The following is a 15490-nucleotide window of genomic DNA, read 5'->3' as shown; positions in this document are numbered from 1 at the left end:
TTTTCCCCCTGCCGTGAAAGCCTTTATAGTCCTGGGTATGTCTGGAGAGGCGAAGGGGTGAATGTAAATATATAGGGATATGGGGTGGGGGGAATATTCCAGCCCTCTTAGTGTTCTAGGCACCCCCAATGTAAAGATAAGGGGGTAAAGAGAGCATAAGCCTTTTATACTAACAGTGAAAAATTAAGAGGGTGATTCCAACCATCTGGTGAGAAGGCATTGTACCCTAATTCAGTGCTTCACAGAGACAGAGCCTCTCTTCTTGGTAACACCACTCATTTAAGACAGTTTGGGATGCAGGGCTGATGTCCATATTTTTATAGCCCATTCCTGTTCAATTATAATGTCTTTAGGCTGTCACGAACAGACATGATTGACCTACACTTGTATTCACTCTTGAATTCATAGGGACATCATCACCACTGATTCTCATTATTTCATATTTATTGAGCACTCATAATGTTCCAGCCCCCGACTCCAAGACCACATTACCCATCCCATCCACCCTGATTCCCGCCCCAGATCTTTGGGAAAAGCTTCATAATCACACCTGGCCTAAAGACACTATGATATAAGGACAAACCTCTTGGGGACGCTGGAATATTTGGTCTTTGGCCAGTCTGTCCCTGGCACTACTACAGAAATATATATATACACACATATATATATATTTTTTTTTTTTGCTCATGTCTGTACAATATTGATCTCTGCTGATTGATTAAAATAGAACGTGATTTTCTCTACTACATCTTCTGAGCCATATAACCCACAACAAAAGGAGGCCCAGCTTCACAGACTGGCCAAGAACCCCCAGAGCATTTTAAGTAGTCACTCTGAAATTGTCAGCACTCTAATACCTATTTTTCCCTAGAGCTATTGCCCAAAGGAGCAGGACTAGGGCAGAGATGGGCACTTGGGGATGACATGGAAATACCCACAAGCCCAATATAAAGATTAGTGGCCATGATGGATGTTTGTTTGGGAAAAGAACTTTCTTTTTTTCTCAGACAGCCATCCTGGGCCCACCTGAGGATACTAGCAAAGACAAGAGTCCCTCTGAATGTACATATGGTCTAAGGGCACCTTAAAAAATTGTGACTATTACCCCGGAAGAGTGGAGACCTTGGAGTCCCCTTTCGTACTTACTACCCTCGGATGGTGTCTTCAGCAATTAAGTGGCATTTCCTTTATCAACCTGGGATTTCCTGGGATGGTCAAAGGAGGTTAGGTAATGATAGACCTGTCTACTCCTTGAAGGAAACCATATTCAAGTCTAGTGGCTGGGTGAGGAGTCAATGGCTGCTTTGAACATTAAACTGGCTCCTCCCCAAGCCCAGTTCTGGCACAGGTATGCTTCATGCCAAGAGGACTGCTTCCTCAGACACCTCTGGTGAGATCCAAGGCTTTAATGCTGGCAGGTGAGTTAGCCAACAGAAAAAGTTGCTAGCTCAAATGGCTGGTATAGTGTGATACCACTAATGAAAAATGATTAATCACACGTTGCTGGTGGAAGGGATGAGTTCTGGTCATGGGCTAAAGACTGGCTCCGAGGATTCGAACTGCTGGATGGATAACAGACTTGGGAAACATCCTCTCCAGGCAGCTGGTCAATCAACTCAGGGACCACACAGAACTGCTGATTCACCTCCTCTGGCTCCTCCGGAACCTGTAGATCACCCTCCCCAGGGAACTCTTGAGATAGTTTATTATCCTCAGAGATGTCCTGAGACAACAGATTGATTGCAGAAGCCTCTTGGGCCAGCCTACCAACCTCCACAGAAAATTCCTGGCACGGATGGCTGAGCTCCTCAGGGATATCTTGAGCTGGCTTTCCAACTTCCACAAGGATTTCCTGGGCCAGGCCACCAACCCCTACAGGGAATTCATGGACCAGCCTGCCAACCTCTACAGGGATCCCCTGGCAAGGCTGGTTGACCTCCTCAGGGCTCTCCTGGCAAAGCTCAAAAGCTTCCTCAGAGACTTTCTGGCACAGCTGGCTGGCTTTCTGGCATAGTTGACTGATGTCAGGGACCTCCTGGCATGGCTGGCTGACCTCCTCAGCAACCTCCTGGCATGGCTGGCTGGTTTCCACATATGGTTCCTGTAGGGACTGGTTTCGTTCAAAAAGCTCTTGCTCTCCTTCTATGGGGAGCTCTTGTGCTCCATTCCCAGGGGCCTCCTGGAGCAGCCCAAAGCCTTGATGTTCTTCAGTCACATGTGAATTTAGGGAGGGGTGATCACTGAAGCCAAAACGGCAATCACCATCCACTGCAGTAGGGGAAGAAGGACCAGCACTGGACACAGTGCTGGAAGGGCCACTGCTGTCTGTAAAGCAAAGTCAGGAGACCAAGTTAGATAAGCTGGAAGAGTAGACTCGACTCTATGTATGTAGTTCAAATGCCAGAACAGATGGCTCATATTATCCATGTCTTGGGGAAAGAGGGTCTGAATTCTTTCTAAGTTATGCAGAGATTCCTAAGTTAGCCTGAGCTCAGGAACTGTTGCTCTGGCCTAATGGACACTACAGGAGTAGCACTAAGGGACACCTAAGACTTCAGGAGAGAGTACTGAGGGCCACTTCATCCAGTTCTTTCATAAAGATACCCCCATGCCAATTCCAAATTCCCATGGCCCCTCATTCCTACTTTAGAAGCACATGAACACTTTGTACCAGTGGTTCATAATTAGGGTTACATATCAAAATTATGGGAAATTTTTTTAAAAAATATGTATTTCCAGGTTCCATCTCCAGAGATTCTAATTCTGTACATTCAGGGTAAAGGTGAGGGATGTTGAAACACTCCCAGTTAAACTGATACACATCTTTTGCTAAGAATTATTTCCTTAAAGCGTATTTCTCGGACAGACGTAATCATTGTTTACTGCCCAACAGACAAGTAAGCAAGAGAATGTAGAAAAGCTTTGTGAATCAGAACAATAGTAATGAAAATTTACCCAAAGATGGAAGCCTGCCAAGGAATATCTAAATGGCAGTTCTTAATTAACCTTTCTAGGAGTCACTGACCCCTTTGCAACTCTAGTGAAAGTCACAGACTATCTTCCCAGAAAAATATACATATGGGTATTTCCACTAATCTTTATATATAATTCCTGGTGTTCATAGACTTTACCCTGAAATCCATCCACAGATCCAAAGTTAAGACACTAAGTCTTGGGACATACAATGGCTTACGGGTATTATATACATATAAAATTTTCAAAAAAATTTCCGAGATCCTGACGGCAGTAAAATGAAAGTCTTAGAGCTTCAACTGCACTGTGGGATAATTCCTACCCCAACTTCTACTTCCTCCTTGACTTCTTGTAGGAGGCTAATCTACTTTTCCCTTTGTAAATACCATATTTATTGGTGGCATTATAGCTTTATATTTAAAGCACTCTGATATCAATAATGACAGATTCTGGAAACAGGGGACACCTGAATATCTTGTCATCAATGAGAACTGGGAAAGGTGGTAAGCCTCAGTCTGCAAAGGCTCCATCAGTCACTGAGTTTAAGGAATGCCAGCTCTTTTCTGCAAAGGGTCATAGAAGGCATGCTTTAAGCAAGAAAAAAAAAAAAAAAAAAAAAAAAGAGAGGAACATGGTTTTAGGCCAGCAAGGACTATTTAGGGCAGACAGACAGACCCTAAAGAAAATATTTACCTTTGAGGCTATACATCTGATACTGAGATTTTTAAAAAAGAAGAAAAAAGATTTAGGCTGAGTTCACCCAAGGATAGAAGTAGCCTTAATATTCAGCTAGTAGTTTGATTCAGACAAATCAAAGAGTTCAGACAGAAATGAAGCCAAAGAAAGATAAGATTTCCAGGGCACAGAACTCATAAAAACCACTGGGCAGAGGTAAAAGGACCAATGGTAAGGTGAGTGTACGATCATCTGAAACTCAGGGGAAGAATTCTTGGTGTCAGCAAGTAAGTTTCTTCTGCACACAGGGTGCTAGAAGAAGGGCAAAATTCTACAGTTGTTGACCCCAGTGCTGAAATATGGGTCTCTGCTTCAGTTCTACTCAAGGAGAATAATGAACTCAATGTCTGGTTTTAGGTATTTCCTGGAGGTAGGATGAATAAGGAAAGAAATTTTCCATTGCAGAGTCTCTGGCCCTTATCCCCCGTCTGATTACCACTAGTAACTCTCCCTCCCTACAGTCACCCTAAGAACTCCCTGTGGCTCCACTGTTCACACTGTTACCAAGGATAACTAGTGACAGGCTAGAGATTATAAAGAAGAGATGGGAAAAAGCAGTACCTGAACTTGAACTAACAAAGGAGAAGAAACCATAGAAGGGACATGTAGGAAGTAGTAGCAGATTCTAGTTTCTTTCTCCCACATTTTCCTTATATCCAGGTCTCCTCCCAAATCATTTTTTTCTTGAGAAAGCTGCAGAGACCAAAAAGGGATCTGAGGACAATGAGACCTTCATCTCTTCTTCCCCAAAGTGCCCGCTGGGCCACTATCACTTAGGAGTCCCTCCAGTGAGACAGAGGGGCATGGAGGACAGAGATGACAGATGAGAGAGGATAAGCAGACCCTCCCTTCATCCTGGAAACAGCAAATGAGACTGCTTCCCTGACTGGTTACCCCTGGTCTTTCAACGCCCCCATCTTTGTTTCCCTCCTGTGACAAGTCTCTCATTCACCAGTCCCTCCATCCCTCCTGGCCTTTGTCTAGGCAGTTCCAAAAGAATTACTTACACCAAGGGGGCTTTTCAGAGCGCTGCTGGAGTTGTAGGGTAGGTGAATGAAGACTGCGAGGTGGAGAAAATGGGCTATCTGAGGCCTGGTGGCTGTGCATAGAGTCAAAGAGGGCTGGATGGGCAAGGGAGACAGAGGGAAGGAAAAAAAGCCTATGAGGAAGAATTCAAGAGCTGCAGTTTCTCCATATAAGTCAAAACCAACTTATACTTCCTCAGGCTGGGAAGTAACATTTCCTAGGGACCCTTCACATAAACCATTTTTAATATTTTAAACTTTATATTAAGAATATTTTTGAACATATTTTTAAAAAGTAGTTGAAAGACTAGTACGATCAATACCTATGTATACTCATCTCCTATATTTAACATGTTAACATTTTGCCATATTTAATATTTAATCCAGAGATCACTTTGGGGAGTATTGCCATTGTAACATTATTATGTCTTCTACACGAACATGAGATGTCCTACGAGCATTTATTAAGGTCTTCTTTATTTCAGCAATGTTTTGTAGCTTTCAGTGTACAAGTCTTTAAACTTCTTGGTTAAATTTGCTTCTAAGTATTTTATTCTTTTGGAAGCTATTATAAATGGTATTGTTTTCTTAATTTCCTTTTTGGGTTATTCACTCCTGGTGTATAGAAACACAACTGACCTTGTACCCTGCAACACTTGCTGAATTTGTTCATTAGTTCTGGTAGTTCTTTTGTGGGTTCTTTTCCATTTTCTCTATATATGATTATGTCCTCTGGGGATAGAGATAATTCTACTTCTTTCTTTCTGATTTAGATTCTTTTTCTTGCTGGGCTGCTCTCCCGAACATTTCCAGTATAATGTTGAATAGCAGTGGTGAAAGTAGGGCATCCTTGTCTCGTTCTTGATCTTAGGGGGAAAACTTCCAGTCTTTCACTACTGAGTATAATGTGTGCTGTGGTTTGTTTATAAATGCCCTTTATCGTGCTGAGGAAATTCCTTTCTGTTTCTAATTTTCTGACCGTTTTTATCATGAAAGGGTGTTGGGTTTTGCCAAATGGTTTTCTGTATCAATTGAGATACTGGTTTTTCTTCTTCTATTAACATAGTGTATTACATTGACTGATTTTCTTATTTTGAATCACCCTTGCAAGTGATAAGTATCACTTGATCACGGTGTATAATTCTTTTAATGTGCTGCTTGATTTGGTTTGCTAATATTTTGTTGAAGAATTTTGCCTCTATATTCATAAGGGATATTAGTCTGTAGTTTTCTTTTCTTATGGTGTCTTTGTCTGGCTTTGGTATCAGGGTAATGCTGGTTTCACCGACAGTATTTCTTCCTCTTCTATTTTTCAGAAGAGTGTGAGAAAGACTGGGGCTAATTATTCTTAAATATTTGGTAGAATTCACCAGTGAAACCATCTGGTCCTGGACTCTTCTCTGTTGAGAGATTTTTGCTATTGATTAGGTCTTTTCCCTTGTTATAGGTATGTTCAGATTTCCTGTCTCTTCTTGGGTGTGTTTTTGTAGTTTGTGTGTTTCTGGGAATTGTCCTTTTCATTTAGGTTATCTAATTTGTTGGCATACAATTGTTCATGGTACTCTCTTACAAGCCTTTTTACTTCTGTAAGGTCAGTAGCAATGTTTGAATTAATGGCAGTTTAGCTTCAATAACATAAAAAAAACTGTGCTCCTATAAAGCTCAGTCCCCACCTTATTTTGTTATTGTCACAAATTAAATGCTTATACACTGTGTGCCCATTAAAATGGACTTACAATGATCGTTTTATTCATTTGTGTGTTGTCACATATGAGACAAGAAGGGGAGCTACAAGCCAAAAGTACAGTAATGCTGGCTTTTATATTTACCAGTGTAGTTACTTTTACCAGAGTTCTTTATTTTTTGGTATGGCTTCAAGTTACTGTCTAGTGTCATTTTATTTCAGCCTAAAAGCCTCCTTTTGGCATTTTGTGTAGGGAAGAACTACTAGTGACAAAATCCCTCAGTTTTTGTTTATCTGGGAATGTCTTAATTTTGCCTTCATTTCTGAACAGTTTTGACAGTTACAGAATTCCTCATTGACGGTTTTTTCTTTTCACACTTTAAATATGTCATCCCACTGCTTTCTGGGCTCTACGTTTTCTGATGAGAAATTGGTTGTTAATCTACTTATATGTGACAAGTTGCTTTTCTCTTGCTACTTTCAAGATCTTCTCTTTGCCTTTTGACAATTTGATTATAATGTCTCAGGGTGGATCTCTTTGCATTTATCCTTCTTAGAGTTTGAACCATCTGGATGCATAGATTTGTGTCTTTATCAAATTTGCAAAGTTTTCAGCTATTTTTTCTTCAAATATTTTTTTCTGCCTCTTTCTCTCTTCTCCTTCTGGCATTTCCATTATACATATGGTGGTATGTTCTACGGTGTCCCATAAATACCTTTGGCTCTATTCATTTTTCTTCATTCTTTTTTGTTTCTCCTCTTCAGACTGGATACCTTCAAGTGACCTATCTTTAAGTTTGCTGATTTTTAATTCTACCTGCTCAAACCTTCTAAGAAACCATATAGTGATTTTTTTCATTTCTGTTACACTTTTCAGCCCTACAATTTCTGTCTGGTTCCATTTTATATTTTCTATCTCTTTAATGATATTCTCTACTTGTTGAGATATCATTCTCCAGATTTCCTTTAGTTCTTTGCCCATGGTTTCCTTTAGCTCTTTATGCATATTTAAGGTAGCTGATTTAAAATCTTTGTCTAGTAAGTCTAACGTTTGCACTTCCTCAAGGACCGTTTCTATTCATTTCTTCTATGAATGGACCATACTGAATTGTTTCTTTGCATATTTTATAAATTTTTTGTTGAAAACTGGACATTTTGAATATTATAATGTGTTAACTCTGAAAATCAGATTACTCCCCCACCTCAAGGTTTGTTTGCTGTGGGCTGTAACTGTGTAGTGATTTGTCTAAACTATTTTTGTGAAGTCTGTCTTTGTCATGTGTAATCTGTGAAGCCTCTGTCCTTTTAGCTTGTTTTCAGCTAGTGTTTTGACAAGGATTTGCTTGATTGCCAGAAACAAAAAGTACCGGAGGAGGAGGAAAAGGGAGTGAAGGGGAGGAAAGCTCTCTCCGTTTTTGCAGATTGGCTGTATGTTGAGGTACTCCTACAACAATTAGCCAGACTGTTTACAGCTTCCCCTTAACTTTCACTTCCTGCTTGTGCTAGCCTAGAGTTTAGCCAAAGTTGAAAGCTTAGGGTCTTCTTGTGTCTGCTCTGTGCATGTGTCCTTCCCTAGGCATTTGCATGGCTTCCCAAATTCCCCAGTTTATGTGGGTACTTTTGAATACTGTAGTTTTCCAAAGAAATTCTTCCCCTAGGTTTTTCCTCCCAGGCTTTCCATATGCCTATTGTTTGTCTCAAGTATATATATTTTTTTCCTTTGCCCCATACAGGAGCATGTTGTTCATTTGCCTTACAATGTCTTCAAGGAACATTCTCTGCAAAGCCACTTTTCTGCCCTGAGTAAGTTCCAAGTTAGGTGAAACAAAGCTAAGCATCCTGTGTCAGTCCTTCAGGTAGCCCACAGACAAGTTAGAACAGACAAACATAAATCTCTGAGAATAAGGTCTGCTCTGCTTCCGCTGAAACCAGGGACCAAGGCCCCATACTGAGAGCATGGGCTGCCATCTGCAAGACTGCTACCAAGGTGAGAAGAGGGATGGGAAAGGGGCAAGTTAAAATGCTGAAAAGCTTCCTGCCATTTTTAGGCATTTTTCTGATTGCGACTTTTGAGTATTTTCCAGAGTTCTGAAGAAGTTAATTCAGACAATTTTTGCTTGATTTTTTGGTGCTTCTGTGAAAGGACAAGCCTTTGGAGCTACCTACTGTATGGTTTAATTTTCACTTTTAGATCTCTGAAGTTATATATATATATATTCTTTTTCAGATTTATTTCCAATATACGTTATTACAAACTATTGAATATAGTTCCCTGTGCTATACAGTAGGTCCTTGTTGTTTATCTATTTTATATATAGTAATGTGTATATGTTAATCCCAAACTCCTAATATATCCCTCCCCCACTTTCCCCTTTGGTAACCATAAGTTTATTTTCTGTCAGTGAGTCTGTTTCTGGTTTGTAAACAAATTCATTTGTATCATTTTTTTTTGGATTCCACCTATAAGTAATATCATATAATATTTGTCTTTCTCTGTCTGAATTAATACGATAATCTCTAGGTCCATTCATGTTGCTGCAAATGGCATTATTTCATTCTTTTCTATGATTGAGTAATATTCCATTGTGTGTGTGTGTGTGTGTATATGTATGTATGTGTGTATATACATATATATATGTGTGTATATATATATGTGATATATATATATATATATATATATATATATATATATATATACATACATACATACACACACACACACACATATATGCCACATCTTCATCCATTCATCTGCTGATGGACATTTAGGTTGCTTCCATATCTTGGCTATTGTAAATAGTGCTGCTATGAATATTGGAGTACATATATCTTTTTGAATTAGACTTCCTTCCAGATATATGCCCAGGAGTGAGATTGCTGGATCATATAGTAAGCCTATTTTTTTAGTTTTTTAAGGAAGCTCTATACTGTTATCCATAGTGGCTGCACCAATTTACATTCCCACCAACAGTGTAGGAGGGTTCCTTTTTCTCCACACCCTCTCCAGCATTTATTATTTGTAGACTTTTTAATGATGGCCATTCTGACTGGTGTGAGGTGATACCTCATTGTAGTTTTGATCCAACTCCATTTTTTAAAAAAGTCTCTCTTCCCCCTGGTATTTTGAAATGCTAACTTCAACTATTTCTAGATTTTCGATTTTGTTTGATTGGTCTCTGTCTATTCATGTATCAGTACTACACTGTTTTTATTATAGAAGTTTTATAGCCTATTTTAAAATCTGGTAGGGCCAGGATGCCTTCATTGCTCTTCAAGGTTTCCTTGGCTATTTTTGCTTGTTTATTTCTTAATGAGAACTTCAGAATCAATTTGACTAACTTTAGAAAAACAGCAGTATGTTTACTGAGCTCATATTAAATTTGTAAGTTAACTTTGGAAGGAGGGATATTTTTATGTTTTTTAGTTGACCTATGCAATTAAACATTTTTTCAAGTCTACTTTTGTGTCTTCTTCAGAGTGCCTACCTATATTTTTAATCTATTACTTATGTTCTAGGAAGCATGGGAGTGGGGGCAGAGATAAGGGTACAAGATAAGGGTATTCTCCATACCTGCAGTTGCCTGTGCTTGGGCATCAGTGTGGCGCTGGCAGACTCTACTCAAAAATTCACTTACTTGATGCAGGGAAAGGGCATTATGCAGTGTTTCCAGGGGATAAATGGTAGGCACCATGGAGCACCCTTCAAATCCTGTTAGAAAATAGATGGGCAAAGTCAATGTTATTTCTGCTGGATATACCCCAAGTGGCCAAGGAAGCATGGAGAATCCCTGAGAACCATCATGAGCGTCTGTGGATTTTGGATTGTGGGGTATCCAAGATTCTCAGGAGAGGGAACTCTTTAGAGCCCCTATAGGAGTCTATTTCTGTCACCTCCAGATTTCCTAAAAAGTCTACCTGCTAAGGCCTCCAGGTGAGTCAAATTACCTCTTATCCTACCTATGGAGAGCCTGCAACGTCCCATGGAAAGATCAACAGTACCCCAATAGGGTAAGCACGTACACCGCTCTTATACTTTGTAGGGGGAATAAAACAGAGGTCCAGATGTAAGGGGTGAAACTGTAGGTCTAAATGAGAGGTAGGGAGGTCATGGAGCTGGGAAGAAACAGCAGATTTCAGGGATCACGTACAAGAGAACCAGATTTATGAGGAGGGCTTACGATCTTAGGAGGGGCTCATGCAGATTTAGGATATGGGTTGAAAGGCTAGAATATTTGGAAGCTGGAGGGCATGCAACACACATGAAGCTCAGCTCAGGAAAACCACATGCATGAACAAGCTGGGGAATGGAATTTCTTTCTTGGTCATTTCCGTCACATCAAAGCTTCTTTTCTCTGCTCTCACTGAAGACCCCAGACTTGCTAGAATTTCTCTATTCCTTCAGGAAAATGAGGCAAACCCCCTAGAAAAAAGAATAAATACTGATTCTCTGCTCTGAACCCAACAATCCCAATGTAGATCCATCAGAATGGGTAGGGTGAAGGGTAAACCTAAATATGTAATCTTAATCCTGGGGCCTGTGGATGAAAAAAAAAAAAAAAACCCATTGGAGGATCAAGAAGCATACATCTCAACCACTTTTTTTCAGTCCCCAATCTTTCCTATGCTTCCTCTGCATCTCCTTAAAGGGATGAAAGGTAGGCAGGACAGCAGTATCTATGCAAGACATAGCCTCCTGTTCAACAGTGATTAAAACCTATATAACGTAAAAGGATTATACCTGGCCAGCTTCTAACCTTCGGCTCTTGCTTGCTTCAAGGATTCAATTGAGCCCTCTGTGCCTCAGTTTGCCCCTGTACTCTAGTGGCAGGAGGTTAGGAGAGGTACTCTAGCTCCTCAGAGTGACTAGAAACATGTTTGGATCTGAAGATGATGTAGTAGAGGGTGAGAGAGATGAGAACAGAGTCCAGGGCAAGAGACTACTCCTGTATCGAATAGAATTAGGAGTAGGTAACATTAGGAGGCAGTGAGGAAGGAGAAAAGGAAGGGGATGAGCAGCCAACGCTACAGCTACCAGGCAGTCTGGCTCCAATCCCATCCAAGCAACTAAATGCAAGTCACAAAACCTTAGGGTAAACAGGAGAAAGAAATAGGTGGGCGCTCCTGCCAGAAGTGCAATAAGCAAAGCAGTCAGTCCCAGCCAGGGTAGTGGCAGCAGCCCGCTTGGTGGCAGGGGGTACCGTAGAGGCATTCGGGGTCATCCCGGCCTGAGCGCAGCCAGTTCCGGAAGAGGCGCAGGTGGTAGGAGCACTGGTGCAGGTGATGCGCCAGCGTGGCATCCAAGGAGACTGGCCGGCCCCCTGTGCAGTCAGAGGAAAAACTGCGCAGCAACCGGACCACAGGGTGCTGGTCATCCAGCAGCTCTGGAGGGGTTGAGGGGCCACGGCAGGAAGCACAGAGATAAAGAAAGAGAAGAGGGAGAGACAATGAGGGGAGCACTGGCTGACATAAGCATTACTGGGAGGTGGGGCCACTCAGCTCCAAGGTGAGCTAAGGGAGAAGCAGAGATGGTCAGAGCCACTGGGCATCTCTTGCAGGGAGGAAGAGTGTTGGCATCATGCTAAAAGAAGCCTAAAAGAAGTAGTCTAGAAGAAGGGGCGAGTGAGACCTCATCACACAGCAAGCCCCTCCCCTTTCTCGTTGAACATAACTCAGTGCTTGCAGAGAGTAGGAACGTCACTCCAGACTGGGCTGAGCAGGCAGTTCGGTAGCTGGGAACTCCAATATCCCTGATCGTTCTTGGACAAACCCTAGTTAGGGCTTGCTTCTCAGACAAATGTGTTTATGAGGTTGGGATAGAGATGAAAAGACTCAAAGTCACTCAGAGAAGAGGGTCAGGAGTGGTATAGGTTATCAAGATAAAGCTGGAAGCTAAAAAGGCTCCTAAAGGCTCAGGCCACGCCCTCTGGACCAAGACTAAGATAGCCATAGACAGGGTGGTATTAAGCAGCACAGATTAGCAGGAAACCAGGCATAGGTGTCCTTTAAAACAGAGCAAGTAAAAAACGGAATCAACACATAAAAGTGCCAATATTGATGAATCATCTGTCACTCTTGTTCAAATACACAGATTTTTAAAAAAATGTTTGCTTGAATCTTAGGGAACCATCTGAATCCATTACAGAAGCCAAAAAAAGATAATTTTATATTTTCTTCCCACTGCTGGTCTAACTGCACTTTGTTCAGCTGGGTGAGTGGAAAATCTTCAATCCTGAACCACTTATTATCTTAGCTGCCCGGCAACCTTTGTGGATGTATGCAATTCAGCTGCACAAGGCTGAAGGCAGTAAAAGGCATGTGGAAGGGTGTTTAAAAGGAACAGTAGGGGAAAAAAACTTGAGGAAAAGGTATGAGGTCTTAAGAACTGATGACAGGATGTTGATATAGAAAGGGAGGATCAAGGTAGCTGAGGCTGACTGCCCAGAACTCTCAGACCAGAATGATCCCATGAGACTATCGTTTCCAGAGACCTTAGTTTGGCTGTTGAGAAATTTCAGCTCTATCCTGGGTTGCTAGAAGAGAACAGGCTTGGCAACCCCAGTGGGCACGCCCTGACATTCTGGATGAGGGAGAGCCACAGTCTCTTTCCTACTCTGTTGGTTTACTTTGGTAAGTTCAGCATGCAGTTTAGCAATGGGTCATACTTATATATTTGATGTAGTCACAGGATGTGACAGAAGCTTATCAAGAATAGAGACAGGGATGGGCTGAGGAATGTTCTCCCATCAAAGCAAGGAAGCAGCATGGCCTCGCCTCCTTTCCAAAGCCAGGATCAGTTTTTTCCAGCTGCTGTTTCAAAGCCAGACATCATGGCAAAGAGCTGGTGATGATGGACAGTAGATCAGCACACTGTTGTGACTAATTTGCTACAAGCAACTGCAGACAGAGCATCCCCTCTATACTTGCTGGGTGAGTCCAGCAACATTTGGCCATGGGCTAGAGCCCTCATATTGTCTGGAAGGCCAAATTAAATCTAGATAATCTTTAGCAACAGATAATAGCTCCAAATTTCTCCTTTTGCCAACAGGTAGATCCTAGATTCTGGCTTCTCAAACACATTAGCCTCCAAGCTCAAGTACAAGAAGAATAAAGGCCAGAAGAGCCCTGCAGAAGTGTGCAGGATGTTGCAGGAGATCTTGAATTTGCTCTTCTGCACTATACCTGAATTGTCCAGGTCTTTCTTCCTCTCCTTTTAGTAGAATTAATTCTTCTTTTCTTCAGCTGGCGAGGCTGCTAACCAAGGGCTTCAGGGAACTAGAGATATATAGGTCTGAGGGTCCATTTTACGAATCTGGATCTTTTCTCATAGATCCTAAGAATTAGGAGATCTGTGATTTAGCTCTGGTGCCAGGGGCCCAAGTTCCTAGTGCTATCTTCTGTACCCTAAGTAACAAGTCTCCTAAGTCCAAATCCCAGGCTATAGAGTTGGGGTTGATGCATGAGGTCCTCAGTCTGGAGATGACTGTGGCACATGAAATCCAGAAAAGGTTGAAGCTAACTGCGTAGGCACAGCTATGTCACTCTGAATGGGAAGCTCTGTCACAGGCACAAATGGGGATTGGCCTGGGGAGAGGGGTATGAACTCAGCAAGTATAGGCTAGTCAACATAGGGAGAGTTCAGCAGTGCCTCATGGAGATGTATGGCCTGACTGGGCTAAAATCTAGCAGCTGTCCATTGGTTCAGGAGCAGGTGACCAGCACCTGGAGTTTTTTCTAGCCAGGAAGCTAGGCTAATTTTACTTCCCTCGGAGAGTCTTGGCTCCTGAGCAGAAGAAAACCACATCTAACAAAACTGGATTTACCTTGAAGACAAGACACAATGCAGAAACTAAGGATATAAAAGATAAAACAAGGAGTAAGTTCTGGGTTCCCCTGCCACACCCTACAAAGAGAGCACAGCCCTTGAGTTTTTGGTTTATGCAGATCTCTAAATTCCCACACCTTAGTGTGGGCAGATCCAGTTCTTCAGTATTCTTGGAATATTATTCATTCCTAAGTTCCCCCAGAATCCCCAGTACACATCTCAACTTTCCACTTCCAGCTTCTTGGAGACAGCAGTGCCATAGGTAGTTTGGGGAGCATGGAAACCACGTGTAAACACTCAAGGCATGATCCTTGTTCCTTTACCTACCACCTCCTATTCCTTTCTTTCTCCCTTTTATCCCAAATCAACTGGGGCTCCCGTTTCCTAGGCCCAGGCCCTAGGTTAGTAGTAACGTAAAGCAGATGTCAGGAGCACAAGAGCCACACAAAATACACACAATGGCAGGAGATAGGGATATGAAGATGGAAAATGATATACTTAAGACTAATGCCTTTATGGGTAGGCTTGGGAGCTGGGAACTGCAGCACTGCTCCAGAAGGGAAGCAAACTTGTTACCCACTCTAACGAAAGAGTTGGTGAAAAAACAGGAAGATCAAAATTATATAATCTGAGGAGTTCAGGGTGGGGTGAAGAGAGAAGTAATGGGGATGATATAGGAAATGCTATTTTCTTCCTAAGAAGGGGAACCATTATCATGTTTGTACAAAGCCTGGCACAGTCATGTGATGGGAAGGGGAGAGGTTTAATTAATGTTTTGGTGATGATGCTGATAAAAGCGACACAGTGGTGATGATGGTGACCGTGGAAGTAAGACCTTGAGTTGCCACAGAGATCAGACAGCCAGGCTGCAGCCAAGGCTGCGGTTTGTCACAACAAGGGATATATCCCAAGAGGGACAATTAGGGAGTGGTTCATTCAGAGACAGCAGGGTGTCAACACAGTGGAGGGAGAAGGAAAGTCAGTGTCAGAACTCAGAGGTTAAGTGTCTGGAGGTGACATGGTGAGGAGGAATGATGTTGAGTCAGAAGCAAACGTACCGTTAGTCGGATGCTTTGCAAACGACACAGAAAATCGTTTTACGGCCGGGACAAACAAGAGCTCTGGGGAGAAAAGACATCACGGGGATTATACCCGCCGCTGTCCCCACCCTTTGCTCTGGAATTTGCTCACAAAACACTCTGTTCTTTACAGTTCGTATATGATCTGCTCCCACCCCCGCCCCGTGGATTC

The 15490-nt window shown here is 42.1% G+C and overlaps 1 protein-coding gene across 12 annotated transcripts in view; it reads right to left on the bottom strand.

Annotated features, from left to right (window-relative positions):
- Nucleotides 1–426: 426 nt before the first annotated feature.
- PPIP5K1 (diphosphoinositol pentakisphosphate kinase 1) overlaps nucleotides 427–15490 on the bottom strand; it is a 35941-nt gene continuing 20877 nt past the window's right edge. For 6 of the 12 annotated variants that reach the window (XM_032481351.1, XM_032481355.1, XM_032481360.1 and 3 more), the window contains 4 exons: nucleotides 15298–15360; nucleotides 9989–10126; nucleotides 4716–4829; nucleotides 427–2325 (listed from right to left, as the gene is read on the bottom strand). In XM_032481351.1, coding sequence (XP_032337242.1) covers nucleotides 1490–2325; nucleotides 4716–4829; nucleotides 9989–10126; nucleotides 15298–15360 — 1151 coding nt within the window. In that variant the 3' untranslated portion in view covers nucleotides 427–1489. Of the gene's footprint in view, nucleotides 2326–4715; nucleotides 4830–9988; nucleotides 10127–11615; nucleotides 11799–15297; nucleotides 15361–15490 lie in introns of all 12 variants that reach the window. The other 6 variants (XM_032481356.1, XM_032481358.1, XM_032481361.1 and 3 more) reach the window with 2 other exon arrangements.

This window comes from Camelus ferus, chromosome 6 (assembly GCF_009834535.1).
Source record: "Camelus ferus isolate YT-003-E chromosome 6, BCGSAC_Cfer_1.0, whole genome shotgun sequence".
Classification (NCBI taxonomy): Eukaryota; Metazoa; Chordata; class Mammalia; order Artiodactyla; family Camelidae; genus Camelus; species Camelus ferus.
This window is presented reverse-complemented; position numbering and strand designations above follow the sequence as displayed.